At 37.2% G+C, this 19,909-nt stretch overlaps 3 protein-coding genes across 5 annotated transcripts in view; 1 reads left to right on the top strand and 2 right to left on the bottom strand.

Moving 5' to 3' along the window:
- smarcad1a (SNF2 related chromatin remodeling ATPase with DExD box 1a) overlaps positions 1-6,748 on the top strand; it is a 22,517-nt gene extending 15,769 nt beyond the window's left edge. The window contains exons 21-22 of the transcript XR_001641240.1: positions 6,440-6,622; positions 6,699-6,748. The gene's annotated coding sequence lies outside the window, so the exon portion shown is untranslated. The remainder of the gene's footprint in view (positions 1-6,439; positions 6,623-6,698) is intronic.
- Positions 2,430-6,053, bottom strand: LOC107751430 (perforin-1-like). Of its 3 annotated transcripts, none has more exons than XM_016567158.1 (3): positions 5,875-6,053; positions 5,095-5,629; positions 2,430-4,035 (listed from the first exon to the last, which is right to left on the bottom strand). In XM_016567158.1, exons 2-3 carry the CDS (start codon positions 5,619-5,621, stop codon positions 3,012-3,014), a joined length of 1,551 nt encoding a protein of 516 aa, XP_016422644.1. In that variant the 5' UTR covers positions 5,622-5,629; positions 5,875-6,053; the 3' UTR covers positions 2,430-3,011. The 3 variants fall into 3 exon arrangements, with proteins under 3 accessions (XP_016422644.1, XP_016422645.1, XP_016422643.1); XM_016567159.1 differs by having other exon boundaries at positions 5,879-6,053; XM_016567157.1 differs by having other exon boundaries at positions 5,935-6,053.
- A 6,219-nt stretch (positions 6,749-12,967) lies between the features above and the next one.
- LOC107751428 (macrophage-expressed gene 1 protein-like) lies at positions 12,968-17,824 on the bottom strand. The gene is made up of 2 exons (XM_016567155.1): positions 17,375-17,824; positions 12,968-14,643 (listed from the first exon to the last, which is right to left on the bottom strand). Exons 1-2 carry the CDS (start codon positions 17,822-17,824, stop codon positions 13,015-13,017), a joined length of 2,079 nt encoding a protein of 692 aa, XP_016422641.1. The 3' UTR covers positions 12,968-13,014.
- Between the last annotated feature and the right edge of the window lie 2,085 nt (positions 17,825-19,909).

The following is a 19,909-nucleotide window of genomic DNA, read 5'->3' as shown; positions in this document are numbered from 1 at the left end:
GCCTCCTGTAGCGAATCGATGCGTTTTTGTAAAAAAAATATCCATATTCAAAACGTAATGATCACTTTAATGTAGCTTGCGCCAACAGTTATACACAGAAGCAGCCACGGGCGGATGACGTATAAGTTCAGCGTTGCGCATGCGCCGGTGAGTCTTGTGAAATCCAACGTTTGTTAACAGGAGCAAAGGAAGCAAAGTTTCCTTACTTTAGCAAAGGAAAACCAGTCTCCTCTTGGCATATATCGAAATCCTCCGACATTCTTCTTTACAAATCCTCATTTTGTACTTCTAATTAGTGACTGTTGTTTTGTTTTGATCTCTCCCCTGTGCTTCCGCGTGCGTCACTTCTGAGCGGCGATTGCGCAAAGCCGACCTCATACGTCATCCCCCGGAACTGCTTCTGTGTACAACATTAAGCGCAAGCTACTTTAAAGTGATTATTATGTTTTGAATATGGATATTTTTCTTACAAGACAATTTTTTATACAACTCCGACTGGATTCGTCTGAAAGAAGAAAGTTATATACACCTAGGATGACTTGAGGGTGACTTATTTGTGGGCTAATTTTCATTTTTGGGTGAACTAACCCTTTAACCACTTCTATCCAACCATGAATCTGCTATGAGCAAGAGGTGGAGTGAAGGTGCACCAAAATAAAACCCCGCCCTTTATTCAATATTCCATTTCACTTGGAAATACATCACAACACTGAAGTCAGTTGCAACTTCCAGTTCACGGGTACTTTGATATTGATATTTTTCAAGGTATTGAAGTTAGAAATTCCTGTATCATGACCACTAATTCACATACTTTGTCAATAAGATAAATTGGGTTTTGTTCAAAGTAGCTGTCATCCACATAGATCTTTGATATGAATGAATATTTTTTTGGTAATTCATTAAATATCGCCGACTAAATAGTAACTAGTACTCTGAGTAGTTTTTGAGAGGAGTACTTTGTACTTTTACTTAAGTACTGTTTTGACACCAGTACTTTTACTTCTAATTGAGTATTATTTCAGCAATGTAACAGTACTTGTACGTAAGTACAAATTTTCAGTACTCTTTCCACCACTGATGCCGGGTTAAAGAGATGAGTGTTTAATCTAGATTTAAACAGATGGAGTGTGCCTACCTTTTGAACGATGCTAGGAAAAGTAGCCTATCTACCACTTGCAATCATTTTTGGTATTCTAGGTATTTTCAACTGGCCAGAATTTTAAAATTGCAGGGGACATGAAGCACTATAATGTGACAAGAGCTTGCAAAGGTACTGAGGAGTTAAATCATTAAGGGCTTTTTATATAAGCATCAAGATTTTAAAATGTATGCAAAGTTTAAAAGGGAGCCAGAGCAGTGTTGACAGAACTGGGCAAATATGGTCATACTTCTTACTTGTAGTAAGAATTCTAGCTGCTGTGTTTTGGACCAGCCAGAGTTTGTTTATTAAGCCTTCAGGGCAGCATTGCAATAATCTAGGTCGTTGATGCATGAATTAACTGTTCTGCATTTGACATTGAGAGCATATGTCGCAATGTATTTTTTAAGACTGAAAAATGCAGTTTCACAAATGTTAGAAATGTGGCTTTCTAATGAAAGATTGCTTTCAAATAGCACACCCAAGTTCCGAACTGAGAATGTAGACTTGACAGCCATCAAGTGTTAGAGGGTGTTCTATAGGAAATTGCTAGTCTTCAGATTTTTTTTTTTTTTTTTGTCAACAGTGTCCTCCGTTTTTGTGAATTGGTTCGTCAGGCTGTGAAGAAATGTAGAACTAAGTATCATCAGCATAATATTACTTTCCAAGGGTAGCATGTACAGGGTGAAAAGCAAAGTCTTAGAATTGAGCCATACTGAACTTATGATGATACAGTTTGATTCACTGCTGCAAATTGATGATGCTCGGATAAGTACGATTTGAACCATGTCAGTGCAATTTCACTAATGCCAACATGATTTTTGAGACTATTCAAAAGTATGTTGTGGTTGATGGTATCAAATGCAGCAGTTTGAAAGTTTTTGGGACATATTTTAATGGCAATGATGAATAAGTAATATTAAGAAGAGAATCTTTGGAAGTATTGGAGAAGTATGACTTGTCTCTGAGTAGGCTATCAATCTTGTAAGTAAACAGTACACACCCTAGTCACTCAAATTTCTGTCACCTGAAGAACAGATGCATTACAACTCAGATAACATATAAAGGAATTGTATATTTTTGCTTTTGATGTGTTATCACTGCTCACAATACAATACAAGATTACTTGTCAAAGCAAATGAACATGAAACATTCATTTGAATTCATTTCATTCCATTTGTATTAGCTTGTACAGCTGCATTGTGATACATGACATAATAAAATGTAATAATCCTGTAAATACTGTAGGCATATAAACGTACGTAGATAAATGTTATAGTAAAAAAAAAAATCATATTTCCTTACAACTAGGTGGCATTAGTGATGCATGTATTATCAGGTCATGCTTATGGTGACAGTTACCAGGTTCTGTCTCAATACACTAAAGCATTGTGGAGAGACTAATCAAGAATAATCTACTTGAATTCCATAACTATTTGTCAGCATGGTCTGTCATTTTTTTATTTTTTGTGAATACAAGAGCATTGGTCTAGAAGGAATTTGAAGAATAATTTTTAAATTTAAAAAAAATATTTTGTTCCTAGTCCTTATGGTTCAAAAGTATTAAGCTAAAAAGATACATTTTGAGCTGTTGTGGCACTAGTGGGTTTGAGATATGAGCTATGGGTTACCATAGACTTCCATGGCGGAAGATGAATAATAATAATAAAAAAAACACTATTACAAGAGAGGGCTTGGCCCCTATTAATAAGAAAATCCTTACAAATACATAGGGTGCAAGCACGTTTGCTGCTTGGACCCCTAATTAATAATGAAAATGTGAGAGTTTGCAAATGTAACCCTATTTTCCATAAATGCACTAAATTTAATTATGTAAAAGTAATATGCAGAAACATTCCTTACAGTGTAGGTCTTAAGTTTGTGGTGAATATCTGCTACACCTGGGGCCTGTCAAGTGAGCATCACAAGAAGCGTGGTAGGCGAAATAAAAGATGCCTCTCTGTAATGAACAGCTGCGTAAATGAGATCCATGTTCAGGTCTGACCACACATCTCCCCACAAAATCATCAAATTTTACATCACTGTCCCAAACCTCAAATATGAGTTCATGACCAAACTCAATTGATCCAAAATTAAAAAGGGTGTACCATTCTGGATCATTATCGTTCATAACCACCTCAGTCTCCCTATATATACCATTGTACCAGATTTTCACAAAACCATCAGTGGCTGAGAAGTAATCTTCATTCATTCCTGTGGCACCTAGAACAAACACTACTAACTTGCCATGGCCGGCTAGCATAGGACAGCAGTTGTGGTCTAGATTTGCTGTTTGTGAGCATTCTTGATTCTCCTTTTGATCTACAGAAAACATGTTTTCTTCTATATACTCTGTTATTGCACTCTTCAGATTGGCACTAACCTCAGGATCAGCCACCAGATGATAAAGAGGGAAAATTGCATATGATATGACTTCCGGATTGTCATGCAAGCTCTTCACCCAGTTTGAGTATGCTTCAGCTGGGCTTTGGTTTAAAACTAGGTCTGGAAAGTATTTCTCACCTCCCAGCACCTCTATCTTGTGTGTCATGAAGCCCTGGTAGAATCCCATGCCTATGTTATCTTTAAGGATTTGAGAGCATTTGTTGGAAAGCATGGCATTAGCTGGAAGGAACCCCAACGTAATCTTTAACTCTATGTTCAGGCAGTTCTCGATATCGGTCTCTGAGAAGCCCTTCAGGGTTGCAAGACAAGTTCGAAAAGCCGTGACTCGCCTCACTCGCCCTCCCAGATGGACTTGACGTATGTAGTGAGTGCCGTAAGTATCTATAGTTCTTCGGTACAGGGGTTTTGTTTTGACATCATATTGTGTCGGAAGTCGCTGGAGATGTTTTGAGAATTCAGTGCTGAGCTCTGGGTGGTCTGTAACTCTGTAACTGCAAATGGAAAAAATAAGTAGTTATGTGTCAGCATTCTGTAAATGTGGTTTTTAAAATAAAACTTCCTTATGTTTGGTTTTCAGTGTTATTTTACCCAATTAAGTCAAAGGAAAGTACTTATTTGCATTAATTGTGTGTAGATTCCACTTGTTTTGACATTTTGTTATCCATGCAATTTATTAAACCAAAGATGTCAAACTCAGTTCCTGGAGACCCACAGCCCTTCAGCTCCAACTCTAATTAAACACCTGTAGCAGCTAATCAAGGTCTTTAGATTTACTTGAAAACTAAACATAGGTGTGTTGGAGCTAAACTCTGCAGGACTGTGACCCTACAGCAGCCGAGCTTGACACCCCTGAATCAGACATTTCTGAGGGGGTGTTTACACAACACCATTTTCAATTAAAGAAAACTTATGCATTTTGGCCATTTATTTATGAGGCAACGGTGTTTTGGGGCTCTGAGAACTGAAACTTTTGAAAACGTATTTCAAATTGCAAGTCTTCCTCTAAAACACAAAAATTCAAATTTGTGAAAATGGTGACATCTGCACGTGTATTACAGATTTGCGTGGTGTTTCTTTAAAAGTATCATTGCCAATTACTGGCCTGTTATGCATAATACAGCGTTTTAAGGCGTTTTTGACCTCTCAAAAAACGCAAAGGACAAACTTTTCCATTTTTATCATGTTGTCGTGTAAACTTAACCTAAGTGTGGCTTTAAGTGTCCAAATACTTTTTGCACCTCACACATATAGAGCTAAAGAGGATTTCCCAATGTTCTCATCTTGGTATAGTACCAAGAATGCGTAGGATAATTTGGGTATCACTTCACAAGAAGAGTTCATGAATAATCATGTGCTAATACCTAAATTATATATTACTGTATGTTTTGGACATAGATCCATGTAGCCACTTTTATACAATTATCCTAATCATCTAGAAAGGTTGTATGCATGTTCAGAGATATTGAGAGATGGTCTGGTCTTCACAGTCCGTTGTTCTGTTGGCCCACTGCAACACAAAACATCAAGGAGTCATGAACTCATGGACTTGCCTGTAATATGTGCAACTGTGCTCATGGAGGGCAAATGTTGCCTTATCCATTGCATTCTGATATTGGGCAAACTGAGCAATATCTGAATGGCTCCCTCCCAAAATTACCCTTCCTATGTCATCCAGGCTAAGGTCAATTTCCCATTTATTGATGAATGATGTTGAACTCTTCATTAGGGAGTTGACAGAATGATGAAGAGCACTAGAAAGCTGATTGCTGCAGCGGCTGAAGGAACGCCAGTCCCTCACAACCGAGGGAAGTTTCTGCATCTGCCCTCCCTGAAAGCGGTTCTTGCAGACTGTACAAGTTCCATTATCCATGTGTGACTTGACATTGATCAAAAAGGCACCTTTACGGCGCATCCTGACAACATCAAAGCCTTCGCCCGCCAGGTTGTAACCAGGTACAAATGGGGCTTGTTCACATTCATCATGAGAGCCTATGTGGCAAGCTGAACTTGTGTCCCAGTGTGTCAAGATCAGAGAAATGCAGAGAAACATGGGGAAAACACACTGATTTGTCTTCATGGTGATGTCTAAAAAGGAATATCCAGAGGAATCACATGTGTTATTTAATTTGTTTTAAGATGGAAAAAATATAATATGCATGCAGAGTTTAAACAGCCTTGTTTTTATGGTCATAAAAATATTGATATTTTAATAATTTGAATATTACTGTAAAATAAAAGGCTTTACTTAATTATGGATTTATTTATTTATTGAAGCATTGAAATCTGCTAAAGCATGTAAACTGTTCAAAATAACAGCTCATAAATCTTACCAACCGAGTAGATTTCATGCACCAGTCTGTTAAAGCTGTTACGCCACAATATTGATAAACCTCATAAAAGTCATTTTCTCTGTTCTTCTCTCGAAAATACTTTGTTTTCATGAAATTCTATTGCTGCAATGTCACTTTCTGGCATCCTGCTAATGCTGAGAAGACACGCCTTGTGGAAACGTGGCGTTTGGCAAGGAATGTCTTCCTTTTAGGCCTTTTCTTCTTCCTTTATTTCATCCAATGAATGGTTTGATTTGGAATTTTTTTTCAGCTGTGCAGTGGGGGAGGGTTCTCACAAGACTTTGCATAAGGGAGTGAGGATGAAGTGCAAGTTCAAGATTAATGAGATTCAGGACATAGGGATCAAAATATGTGGCACTGCACTCAAATCAGATTTGTTTTTTTATTTATTTATTTTTTTAGATTTGATCTTTCGGACTGACTTCACTGTCACTTTGCAAGTAATGAAACGCCTTCAGTTATGCTGCTACTTTGTTCAGTTAGTCAGTTTTGCTGCCTGTCTAAACAAATCTTAAGTCTTATTCAAACATTTTAACTTCTCTAGGATTGGTCTCATCAACAAATAAAATACAAATCGTGAGGTCTTTGTGTTCCTCCTGTCGACTCGGGCTGGGGGGCAGGGAATCAACCTCGCCTCTGCAAACACAGTTATACTGCATGACATTGATTGCAATCCATTCAATGATAAACAAGCAGAGGACCACTGTCATCGAATGGGGCAAACCAGGTTAGTATAATCAAAAGGAAATGGAGATTGCCATAAAGAAGGGAATTTAGTTCCTGATAATGTTTTTGCATTGCAGAACAGTGCAGGTGATCAAGCTCATCAGTAGAGATTTGGTTGAGGCCTGCATGCTCCGTGTGGGACAGGAGAAGCTGAAACTGGAACAGGACATGACTACTGATGGAGGTAAGTGTCAGCGCACACAAACTCTATCAAACCTACAGGTCACAATTTACAAGATGAACCTCATTATGTCCTCCATCTTAGTGGTAGGAGGGTGTGGTATTACCCAAATGTTTCATATATTAAATAATCATATGATTCATTCCTGTTTTTTTTATTTATTTTTTTATAACCATAAATTATAGATACAGAGCCTCATGACATGCAGGAAAAAATCTTTATATCATGGCCATGAATTAACAATTCGTTCCCACGACTTACTAATTTGTCACTTCGTTTTAAGTAAATTATAAGCACGATTTACTAATTTGTTACCTTGTTTTAAGTAAATCTTGAGCACAATTTACTCATTTGTTACCTGTTTTAAGTACATCGTGTGCAAGATTTACTAATCTGTTCTGTTTGTTGAATGATTTTCACCTTCTTTGAGAACAGGCTACATCCTTTTACAGTCCTGTCACACTTTATTCATATCAGCAGCAGCAATAGAGGTCTTATCTCACTACACAAAAAGTATGAAGAGTTTATGAAACCCATATGGCCCATTTGGCTCACTGCAGAGCCAAATGAAGTCCAGCTCCCCCACTCTGAAGGTAATGGGTGGCGCTGGACTAGGTCCTGATGTCCTTTTATCAGTGCCCATTTTGTTAAATGCCTATTTGATGATATAAGGTAATATCAGCTGTGTGGGTCTTGTGAGTGTCGTGTGACCATCGAACATCCGTTTTTTCAGACCTGGAAATTCTGTCATTGTTGAAATGATTCCTGGCACTTTAGAAGATCTCTTAGCTAACAGTTAGTCACATGACTCTCACAAGATCTAGATTCTAACAGGATATTAAAAAACGGGGGCATCTTTCACATCCCAGAAGTGCCATAATGTTAGCATAAGTGAAAAGTCTACTAATTTGAGAGATCAGAAGCACCAAATGAGGTTCTTCTGGGTTTCCTGATGTTTAAAGGGTGTATATCAAACAAGCATGCATTTGGGATTCTCCCTTTCGGGAATTGCCTCCTCAGAGATATATGCTGTTTTATCTGCCATCATAAAGAATGTATAAAATGCTGGAAATTGTGCTCAACATAAACATTTTGTCAGAATATAGCTTTAAATTAAGGTGTGTCTGGATATATTAGACCAGTGTTTTTCAACCCTGTTCCTGGGACACCCCCAACGCCGCACATTTTGTCTACGTCCGAAAGCTTACTCAGGCATAGGCAGTGTTTGCACATGAATTAAGCCAATTTTGGACTGACTCCTATGACAAAATAATTAACCATAAAACAACATAAAAATGCATGAAAAAGTTGGTCAAAAACATGCATTTACATACAAACTGACCACCAACTGCAACCTTCAGATGGCATTTTAATTTTTTAGCTAAACTGTCCTGAAATCTAACACATAAGATGGATATGAAGGATACAACTATGCAGCCTACAAATATCAATCAAAGGAAGAAATCTGTGGTATGATCATTGGGTTTGGACATGCCTTGACTCAGGACATTAGCTTATTAATAGAGAATCCAAGACCTGAAAGGGGTTTGTCAGAAAAAGCTGTTTTTCAAAGTGTGTAGTCTTGGGGGTGCTAATCTACTTTTTAATAATTAGCATAATTAATAAGGTTAAAATTTTTGTAGAATAAGCTTGCGTCTTATCGCTTAGAGCACTACATTGGTGAGGCATTGCACTTTTGAGATTCTCAGTAAGTCTTGGTAAGCATTCCTCTTCTCTTCTCTTCTCTCTTGATTTTGGCAACAGTATTGTTCTCATTGTACATGTTACCTATTGGTTAAATTTTTAGGATATTTGGTCTAATCACTGCTATGCTGACGATACCCAACTATACCATAAAAACACAATGGCAAGTCCACCATAAAACAATGAATAGCCTGTCTCCAAGATTTGAAAATTTCTTCTGCACCTAAATGATGACAAAACACAAATCATTTTGTTTGGGTCAAATGAGAAAGAGCTGAGTACTGTTGACTTGTACTCACACTAGGAGATCTGAACCATGCCTGAACACTCTTGACCCCCAAAGTCTAGTTTGTTGACAGCTACTACTTTTGTGTGCTCTAGTGTCATCATTAAGTGTGTTAGACTAGTTTAAGTGTTTATGTATTTAATAAAGTCTTACTTGTATCACACTCGACGTTGTTCATTGTTTATTTTTGTAACTGGAGTCACTTAATCATGCAGATTTATGCTACAAGCTCTGTGTAGAGTTGTACAGTAAGAAAGTTATTTCCTTTAACCAGGAAATTAACGTTCTTAGAATTGACAGACAGTTGACCCTGAGAGGTCAAGTAAATATCTACAGCGGATCTAAATATTTATAATTAATTATAACTAGTTATGATTAATTATTCATATTTCCCTATGAGCTGATTCGCTACATTATGATAACAAACATCTTCATTACTGTATTTGGATATTGCATTTTTCAATACATTTGGGCATGCTTAGGTTTATAACGGATATGGTTCTCACCTTATTGATGAACAATAATTGTAGTGTGCGAGTAAAGCTGTAAATTCCTGCATCAGTGTCCTCTGCCTCTGTAGTTATGTTCTGATACTTGCAACACAATTAAAACAATGAAAATCGCTGGACTACATAAGTGATTAATCTATTAGACGTTCTATTAGCAAAAATTCTTTTCTTCCTATTTTCAAATCAAAAACTTTAAGTGCTGTTTGAGTGCAGGCCAGCGTTACATTGCACTGATATGCAATGTGAGTGCAGGCCAGTGGGTTGAATGGGGAGGGGGGAGAATCATGCTCGGGCTTGGTACAAGGCAACCATGCCTAGTGTGAGTACGCCCTTACTCCATATTGTTTTTCATATACCAAGGATATGGGTTTTATTGAAGATAGTGGCCTAAAGCGTGACAAACAATTAATACCACTGTTGGTTTTAGCTTTTATCGCCTTTGACAATTGGCAATTGCTTTCCTAAGCAAGAATAGTTTTGAAATTGTAATTCACACCTTCATTACAACTCAACTTGATTATTGTAACTCACTGTATTATGGGATGCCTTTTTTTTTATTCATCGACTTCAGCTAGCCCAAAATGTGGCTGCTCGTTTGCTCATGGGCAGTCGCAAATGGGATCACACCTATGCAACGTTCTTTACATTAGTTACTGATCCACAGTGTTGAGGAGTAACTAGTTACATGTAACGGTATTACATAACCTGTCTGAGAGTTGCCACCATGGCGAGTGATAAAAATGCATTCCAGTGCTGGAAATGTAAAAATCTCATGACTGATGTGTGGTGTGGGCTACTTTATCTGTTGCTTTATTGTCCAGTTTGATTTTTGGTAAATGAAGAGCAGACACACACAGTCACACATACAGATTTCACTGATTTCTTTCCCAAGTTGCAGTCGATGCAGGGAAGAGGAGAGGCAGGATCCAAGTGCAGGCAGTGTAGTTTATTAATAAAACAAGGGGTAATCTAAACATGGGGAGAACAAAGTAAACACAACCAAAGCAACATCCAAGCAAAGACAATGACTGACAAGTGAACAATGGAAACACGGGAATAAACACACAAGAGCCTGGTTTCACAAACAGGGCTTAGACTAAAGCCCGGCTCAAACTGTATGATTTTGGCTACGATTTGGTTTTCTGAGACTAATTTTGAAAATCCTAAAATATTCCTATAATCCTAGGCTAAAATATGTAGTCTTTGATCATTAGTTTGACATGTTCACCGACAGCCGATTAATGGCCGTTGCAATCAAATTTTACCAGTGTCAGAAGATTTGGCGCACAGTCCTGCAGTGTGACTTCTCCTACGACGAACGTCAAACTGTCTTCGTTTTTCAAGACAAGCCATGATCAGAATTAATGGTAGAGATTAGATTTCTTCTAACCGCATAAACTCCGGTGCTCTCGTCCTCCGCTCACGGATACGTTGCCTCTGCTATGATAAACACCGGTTGCGCTGCTGTTTCATGTGGGTGTGTAGTGCTGCTTACACTTACATTCTTCTTAAATACGCCGGTATTGCCGCCATTCATATACTTTTAATGATAGCCAACATTACAGCCCCGCGTGCAATGCAGCTCGCAGTCACTGAACGTGTATGGGTTGATAAGGTAAAACTCCGGACAAGTTTTCTTGCACGCACCCGTTTTTAACGTGTCTTGACTGTCGTACAGTCTGACATTAATGACAACTGAGATCCCACAGTGTGACATGATCATCATGTTCGTACAGTCTGACAAGTACAATCCTAAAGGACTTTTAAAAAATTACACAGTGTGAGCCCAGCTTTAGTCAGGTTTAGCACATATTTCAATTAGGACATTTAAGTAATTTTTATAAACGTGCCTTAGAAAAAAACATTACTGGTGTCCATCCTGAGACAAAAAAAGGCATTGATATATTTTAAGATCAATCAGTGCAAGTTTCTTTCAGCTGAAACAGCTCAGACTTACATATTAGTCTGGGACTAGGTTTAAGCCTTGTCTGTGAAACCGGGGGAACAAGTAACAAGCTTAACAAGATAACACAATACACCTGGGGAGACTAATCAAGGGGTACCAATGAACATACGGACTACAAACTGACTACAAAACACACAAGAAACACTTTAACAACAAGAGTCCAGACTTCAAGTGATGAAGGATTTTGAAGGTCTGACAGTAATCAGTGTTGAGTTTACCCTGCCTGGTTTAAATGTTTGACAGTTGAAAACATTCGTTAGAAATTTAGAAATGTAGGCCTAATCAAAAAGTAATGAAATGTAAACAGTTATATTACTTTAAAAATCTAATTGAAGTAGTTACACTTTTGTAACACTCCAAAGAGAAAGGAAAACTTGAAATCGCATCATATGACCCCTTTAAATAGGGTAACTTGTAATATGTAACCTATTAGATTTCCAAAGTAACCTTCCCAACACTGCTGATCCATTACTACATGACGGTGTCTGAGTTTAAAACTGTTAAAAACCCATCTTTACTCTTGTGCTTTTAACATTTAACATGCAACTGTGTTTATTTTAATTAAAAACAAAACAAAAACTGGAAGTTAAAAAAGAGATCATAAAAAGCAGCAATAATCATTTATTTAATATTAAGAATTTTCATATACATTGCAGTAACTCAGACCAGTTCAGTTCTGGTTAACTGATTTTATTAATAAATTAAATGTTATTACTACCATCAAATAATAAAACAATAATCATGACAATGAATTATTACTGAGTGTTTATTTAGATTATAATTCAGCTGATTAGAAACATGGATCACAACTATACTTCTTTAAAGGGTCATTGGATGCCAAATTCACTTTTACATGGCGTTTGAACATAAATGTGTGTTGGCAGTGTCTGTACACAACCACCCTATAATGATAAAATCACCCAGTGTTTTTTTTTTTAATCCCCCAAAATCATAACCCCTTTTTCAGATCAAGCCATTCTCAGATTCTTGGCTGTGTTCACACAGACCCAGGCCACTCCCACGATTGTTGACTGACATTGCCGTTTTAGCACAGACCCGTCATCGGTCCACCATTGTTTCGAAGCCAGAGCAGGAGTTGACAAGAATGGCTCCTAAGCGACTGAGGTGTTTTGTTGTTGGATGTAATAATGAACATAGCAGTCGTCATTTACTCCCGACTTCTGAGCCATTGAAGATTACTTTTTTTTTTGAAGGGAATGCACCCCCAGATCTACTTAAATGCATCTATGTTTGCACGAATCAGTCATGATATAGCTTCACCTACAGAAGAAGTGAGTATAAGGTTTTTTATGAATCTTTGCAAATCGCCGTTCCTAATAATGGGCTAGTTAGCAAGTTCTGCGGCTAAAGTTTACAGTCTCAGAGAGAACATCTCGTCACCCCACGGAAGAGAGGGGCGGGGTGAGCAGAGCTCATTAGCATTTAAAGAGACATGCACCGAAATGGGTCGCTGTGAACAGAGCTCTTTTTGACAGGGTAAAAACTGTGTTGTTTTACACTACCATTGAGAAATTTTAACCAAAGTATGTTATAGACTTTTCATTAAGACCCTAAAGAATCATATCAACTTGTGTAAAATGGGCATTCAATGACCCCTTTAAGGGTAAACAAATAAGTAGAAAACAATATTTAGAAAAGATTATTATGCTAATGGTGTTTTAATTCATCTCCCCCTTACTGTTCTGTTATGTTCAATCTACGCCAACTAACTAATTCTGGCCTCATTCTAAAGCTCCTGATACCCTCTGCTTACTCTGAGGCCAGAAGATCCCCTTTTTTTCATTAAAAACACTGTTCCTGCAACCACAAGAGCAACCAGAACGATTACACCGACAGCTACACCAGCCTTTTCTCCTCCAGACATCTGTGAAGATGGTGTGTCAAACACTGATGCCATTTTCTTTCGGTTGAGCTCACCAGGCTTTGCCAGTCTCCACATCTTTGTTTCTCCAACTCTCACCCAAAAACGATCACCTTCTGTCATTACAGCTACAGTGTTTGTTGCAATCATGCCAACCAGCGGTGGGCTTGTGAATGGTGGGAGGTGGACAGGTTTTAACTGACCACCAGTGAACACACCGGACTGGACACAGTACAATATCTGACAGCCATCACTAATGGCAGCAAGATGTTGGCTGAACTGAGGTGGACAGCGATTTTGACCCTTTGCAAGAGGGTTGCCAGATTGGCAGCTGAAGAAACCAGCAAAAGGCACAGAGAATCTTGTTCCGGCCTCATAATCATTGCTCATACAAACCATCATGCCATTAGACAAGAACTTTTGAGCAAAGTAGTTTGGAGGACAGCTGTTGGATTTGGTCAGTGGGTTTTGTAAAGATGGTCCGTATAGACCTCCAAAGAGGTAGCCAGAGTATTCAGGGATTTTCTGAGTTGCAGAACACCAGTAGGTGTCCACTTTTGCTTGACGGACATGGTAAAAATCATTACATGTTATTTGCTCACAAGAAGACAAATCAAGGAAACCACAATCTTCAGAATATGTATAGCATTCATGAATATTATAACCTTGTTGTACTATTTCAGAGTGTAATAAAGTGGGATAGTAATATGGAGGGCAAGAATAATCACCAGTAGCTGGGTTTTTCTGTGCTGTTTCACCACAGATTACATTTCCATCTAATTTCAATGAAACGCATGTTTGGTAAATGCCACCAAAGCTAAGATTGGTGATTGGACCCTCACAGGAAGCATCATCTATGTTTGCCTGGAAGTTAAAATTTTGGGAATCTGGATTAACGCACCCTGGACGTTTGTTTACTTCATAGTATTGCTCTGCAGCCTGACGAACTGATGAAGCCATTTTATTTACTGTTGGTACTGGGAGGTCTGGGAATGTAGTTGGATTCAGAAAATAGTGAATCGGTAGCCCAGAGCGGTCAATAGCCACCAGATTATTGAGTGTACTCTCTTCCCACTTCTGCAGAGTGATGCCTGGGTAGAATAAAGCTCCTCCATGGCTCTGCATTAAAGAATATGCAACATTACTCTGATACCCCCGGATTTCAGAGCTTTCTTGAGATTCTTTGCTGCTAATATCAAATTTAAGTTTGTCAAAGAAGTTAAGTCCTGCTGATGCAGAAATAGAAGACATGTCTGACTGACTGCTGGACACAAAAGACTTTTTTAAATAGTCCTCTTGCACCGAAGTGGCACCAGCATCAACACTTGTGATGACATGGGTGCCATAATCAAGAATGAGTTTCTCTGACAGATATGTTGCTTGACGAGTTTGATTGTTTTCGATGGCATCTGCAATTTCCACTGCCTGTTGAGCAAAGCGGGAGTCCAGAGTGAAGTCAGGATACGCCTTTACTGTATACAGATGGTTACGGACCTGAGAAAAATAACCAAGAGAAGAAAATACTTTTTTTTTTATCTGAATGTAGTAAAGTAAAAGATGTTAAGTAAAATTAAAAGTTCTCTTTACCAATCAATTTGAAAATAAAAATAACAAATAAAATAAATACAATTAGTTAATAGTTAATGCTGTTAATAATTACAAATAAAATGCATAAATATAAATTTGTGTCAGGGTTACTCAAATCTGGAACTAGAGGGCCACTGCCCTGCAAAGTTTAGGTCAAACCCTAATCAAACTCACCTTCGAGGAACCCTGATTTTTGTTTTTTAAATAATTAGTTCAAACATTAGCATGCAGCCTTCAAATATTCTTAAATTATGTAAACACTGAACTAAGAAGATCAAATGAAAGTAATAAAATAACAGAGAAACACATTACAGATAAAACAAGTGCTGCAAGACTTGTTGTACTGCAAGACTTACTACACAGATTTGACATCAGATTTTTTTTGTCACACCCATTGCTTTGGTTATCACTATATTTGATGTAGTACAGAGATTGCAGTCGATCTCACCGGATGCACCTAACTTTGTTCTTGGCGATTTTAACCATGTTTCTCTTAAACAGACACTCAAAACTTTTCAGCAATATATTATATTTATTATCATATTTATAATATAATATTATAATATTTAATATTATAATATTAAATATTATGTGCTATATAAATACTTTATGAATAGAGCATCATCAAATTGATTACAATATAAAAAAGCCACAAAATTATTGAATATTCATAATAATAATAATAATAATAATAAAATAATCCAGAACTGTTCTAACATGTTTTTAAATTTCTATTTTATTAAACAATGTATTTTAATTTTAACTGAACAATTAATAAACACTGAAGCTCAAATGTGTGACCTTCTGGGTTTCTCTGGTTGTATGGTTTGGTCAAACATCTTTAAAAGCAAGAAATTCTTTAAACCAGATAGATAAATGGTCTAGTCGATTGGTGGGTGAGTCACAGTTGGATCCAACATCGTTGTATACCAGACAGTTGCAACGAATGTCTACTTCTATTTTAAATGATGACTCCCACCCTTTGCACAGTGAGTTTCAGCTTCTTCCCTCTGGGCGGAGGTTTTTAATCCCAAGGTGTAAAACAAAGCGATATAAAAACAGCTTTGTTCCCGCTGTTTTAACTGTGTTAAATAAGCTGTAGGATGGGGGAGTCTTGGAGAATTTATATCATGTATCTTGTATCATATTTTTGTTATCTGTTGTGTTATATTTTTAAATGTGTTTTATGAATTTGTGTTATGGATGGATGTCACTGTCATTTTACTGCAAGACAAATTTACCTGCGGGTATGAATAAAGTAACCTAACCTAACCTAATGTCAAACAGGAATTTCAGATTCAGTCCCGCATTTTAATCATCACTCTCGCAACTTTTACCGTGTGTACTTATCAGCATGAAAAATGAAAAATATTCAAATTATGAGTGGGTTATATACAGAAAATGAGCAAAGTTACAGAGCAGAGTGCTTAAAAGCTCTCTCTTGTTTGTATATACAGTTGTGGTCAGAATTATTGGTACCCTTGGTAAATATGATCAAAGAAGTTGGTACCCCTAGAAATTCTTATGAGAAAAATATCCCCAGAGTATATTCCCATTCGCATTTGTATTTTTGTACCACACCAGGGTGACTACGAACATGAATACGAACATCCAGCTATGGCTCACAGGAGTATAAATATAAGGGAACACAAAGGCCAAATTCGATTAATCATTCATCACAATGAGAAAAACAAAAGAATATAGTTCTGATGTGCAGCAAAATATTGTTGACCTTCACAAATTTGAAAGTAGCTGTAAGAAAAGAGCTAAAACATTGAAAATCCCCATTCCAATCAACAGAAAATGTTACAAATCTGCCTGTGTGTCTATATTGTCTTAAAGCAAGGTGATATGGATGGTTTGAGTGGTCAAATACTCTTCAAGGATAACAGCTGGAGAATTGCAGAAATAGTTGAATCTTGGGGTCAGAAAGCCTCAGAAAAGTAAAACACATAGGGTAAAATGTACCCCATGTGTATAATTAAATATATTGCTTTATCTTTAATGTTGTGTGCCTATTTTTCTGCTGGAGGTCCTGGACATACATCTTCAGATACATGGCATCATGGATTCTATCAAATACCAACAGATAAAAAAGCTAAACTTGACTGCCTCTATTAGAAATCTTATAATAGGCTGTGGTTGGATCTTCCATCAGGACAATGATCCAAAGCAAACATCAAAATCAACACAAAAATGTGTCACTGAGCACAAAATGAAGCTTTTTCCATGGCCGTTCCAGTTCCCTGACCCGAACCCTATAGAAAATGACTGTCACCAAGGCACCAACATGGACCTTGGAATCTGAAAGATCTGGAGAGATTCTCTATAAAAGAATGGTCTCTGATGTCTTGTCGGGTGTTCTCCAAACTCATCAGGCATTAGAGAAAAGATTCAGATTTTACCCCATTTTAAAATTTAATTTTACAGATAATTTTTTTTGTACATTTTTAAAATAAAGGATCAAAAGGATTTATTTTCACAGATTTCATTGTTCATGTTTACTAAAGGTACCAATCATTCTGACCATGACTGTATATATATAGATATATGCAATAAATATATCATTTCATGTATTTCATGACCTAAAAAAATTTAGGTGAATAACTGGAAAATATGCAATATGGTTTTAACCTACTTGAACCCGTGATGTTACAGAATTATCTTTCACTTGGTGAGTTTTCATACGTCGGTTTTCTTCTGAGTATTTTCCATTGAGCACAGAGAGGAAGGAAACATCTGCATTGATGGAGCTTGATGTGGAGCTTGTCTGGTTCAGCCATGACGTGATGATCTCAGAGTTTGTTTCCACTCCGCTCACTTTCTGTGGAATGACAAAGACTTCATCTGGAATGAGATAGACACCATCTTCTGTGGTCTGACACTGGGAATAGCTCAGATTCATCACCCGGCCCATGTCTATGTTGCGCAGGTTATCCCAGCCTCCTCCTGGTAGAACCTCCAGCGCTGTCAAACTTGAATTTTTCCGACATTTGCCAAGTCCATTACTGGGACGAATGAGTGGATGAAGGTTGCTAACATTGATAAAACAGCAGATCATCAGCAGACACGATGCTCTTGACTCCATGATCACCAGAAGTTTTCTTTATGAATGCAGTGCTCTTCTGAATGAATGCCTTATTTATATCAGTCACAGGGGGTGTTGACTTCAAAAAGCATTTATCTTTTCATTTTCACATTCAGTGTTTAAGATGTTTCCTTAACATACTTCTCTTTTTTTAGTCTTGCATGAGGCCTAAGGCAATAATTTGTTTCTCAGCACAATTTAAAAGCTTACAGTCACATTAAGTATTCATATATATATATATATATATATATATATATACATATTACAAAACTAAAAACTAACTTAGACACATTTTAATTACTTGAGTCCAGAGACCTAATGTATACAATGTCTAATAGCTTCCCCAAGTCTATCAGTACATTGTTTTCTGTGCGTGATACACACCTACAGTAATCAGTACTACTCTGAATGGTTAGTGAACCATTTGTTTACAGTATTTAGTTTTAGCTGTTTTGATTATTGCATAAGCTATCAACATAATAATTAAGTAATAATTATCAACATATAATTCAGAGGTCTCAATCAGGACATTCACTATGATGTGGGTGAAATTTTATGGCCAAATTCTTAGTGCAAATGCTTAATGTTAATGACTGTATTATTTTCGATCATTTTCTTATTTGTAAGAAAACGTGAAAATTACATTGTAATAATTCTGAATAATAATATTGAATGTTAACCAAAAGTTCTCATAGCATGATTATGTGAAAGGAAACATCAGTATCGGTGAAGTATCAGCCCCACTTCTATTGCACAGTAAGTGTTTTAAAACATTAAACAGTGTTCTTGTAGCAAATCCCTCTGTCACACACCTGACTGAAAGGCTCATTATGCAGCTCATTATGTGGGCCTTTGTCTTCTCAGGTGTGAATCACACTATTATTCAGAGGCGGACAGTAACTAAGTACATTTACTTGAGTATTGTACTACACGTAGCAAGGTGTATTTTTATATACAGTTAAATTAAGTATACTATTAAGTATTGCAAGTATTACATACAACAATAATAAAACATTGACATAAAAAAGGAAATTTACTTTTGGTACTTAAGTACTTTTAAAAGCAAGTACTTCTGTACTTTTACTCTGTCTTTACAACTTTCACTTGTAATGGAGTAATATTTGACCAGCAGTATCTGTACTTTCACTCAAGTAATAGAGTTGTGTACTTTGTCCACCTCTGCTATTATGCATGATCATTCACGCCTCCTCGCATACAGGCCTTCTATACAAAAAGTGACTTAAATTTAAATGAATTTATTGTTTTCTGTGAATGAGTGAACAGGATAATTTTCACATCATTTTGAAGCAAAAACGCTAGTCTACAAGATCCAGTTTTCAAAAGTCTTGTGAACAAATGTTCTGTATGTGTTTTATGGCCTTATTCAAGTGATTTAAGTTTTTTCGTTTTTCACTAACCACGCATAAACATTGCTTTCTCAAAAACACAATCATGTACATACATGCTGCTCACATATTATTGTAGCCCAGTTTGTGCAGATTGCAGTGTTATCAGCCATTTATTATTAGCCATTTATATGTTTATAAGCAACTGAAAAAGCATAAATGTCAGGGCATGTCAAAACTTCTCCAGGGCCCCACCTAATTTTACAAGTTGAAAGTTACAAAACAACACACGCACAGCGCTGACTGACTCTGATAACGGCCGGGTGTTCTCCGAGTCTGATCGACTCGGGTATTACACACATTGTTAAACAGACCTGGGACCCGAAGTAATAGATTGGGACCCGACCCGGAACCGGCTGACCATTTAAAATATAGCCCCGAACCCGTATGGATCCCGGGTCGGGTCCCCCGTGTAGACCTCTACCCCAGAGGGTTAAACATTCCTTTACTCTTCCATTTGTCCACTTGTCAGCAATAGCTCAAGCTTGTGGAGTATGTCAGAAATTGAAAGGGCATTCATATACTGTATCCAGCATAGTCAGTAAATAATGGGTTCTGTTTGCTTTTTACATCCAAATCCCACAACATCCAAACAAGCTGTTTTAGGATCTTGGTTAAATAAATCTTCTTGTAGTAGATAAGGAGTGGGGGGAAAAGGGTTACCCAGAGGTTGGCAGGG

Source organism: Sinocyclocheilus rhinocerous, unplaced genomic scaffold (genome assembly GCF_001515625.1).
Source record: "Sinocyclocheilus rhinocerous isolate Xijiao unplaced genomic scaffold, SAMN03320098_v1.1 scaffold1654, whole genome shotgun sequence".
Lineage (NCBI taxonomy): Eukaryota > Metazoa > Chordata > Actinopteri > Cypriniformes > Cyprinidae > Sinocyclocheilus > Sinocyclocheilus rhinocerous.
Note: the sequence above shows the minus strand (reverse complement) of the source record. Positions and strands in the feature narration are given on the sequence as shown.

Excerpts from the sequence above, each read along its gene's own strand:
- LOC107751430 (XM_016567158.1), bottom strand. The coding sequence starts at position 5,621 with ATGAAGACAAATCAGTGTGTTTTCCCCATGTTTCTCTGCATTTCTCTG. Across the intron at positions 4,036-5,094 it reads CACAGTTGCACATATTACAG|TTACAGAGTTACAGACCACC; the intron begins GCAAGTCCATGA and ends TTCCATTTGCAG.
- LOC107751428 (XM_016567155.1), bottom strand. The coding sequence starts at position 17,824 with ATGGAGTCAAGAGCATCGTGTCTGCTGATGATCTGCTGTTTTATCAAT. Across the intron at positions 14,644-17,374 it reads CTGTAACATCACGGGTTCAA|GTCCGTAACCATCTGTATAC; the intron begins GTAGGTTAAAAC and ends TATTTTTCTCAG.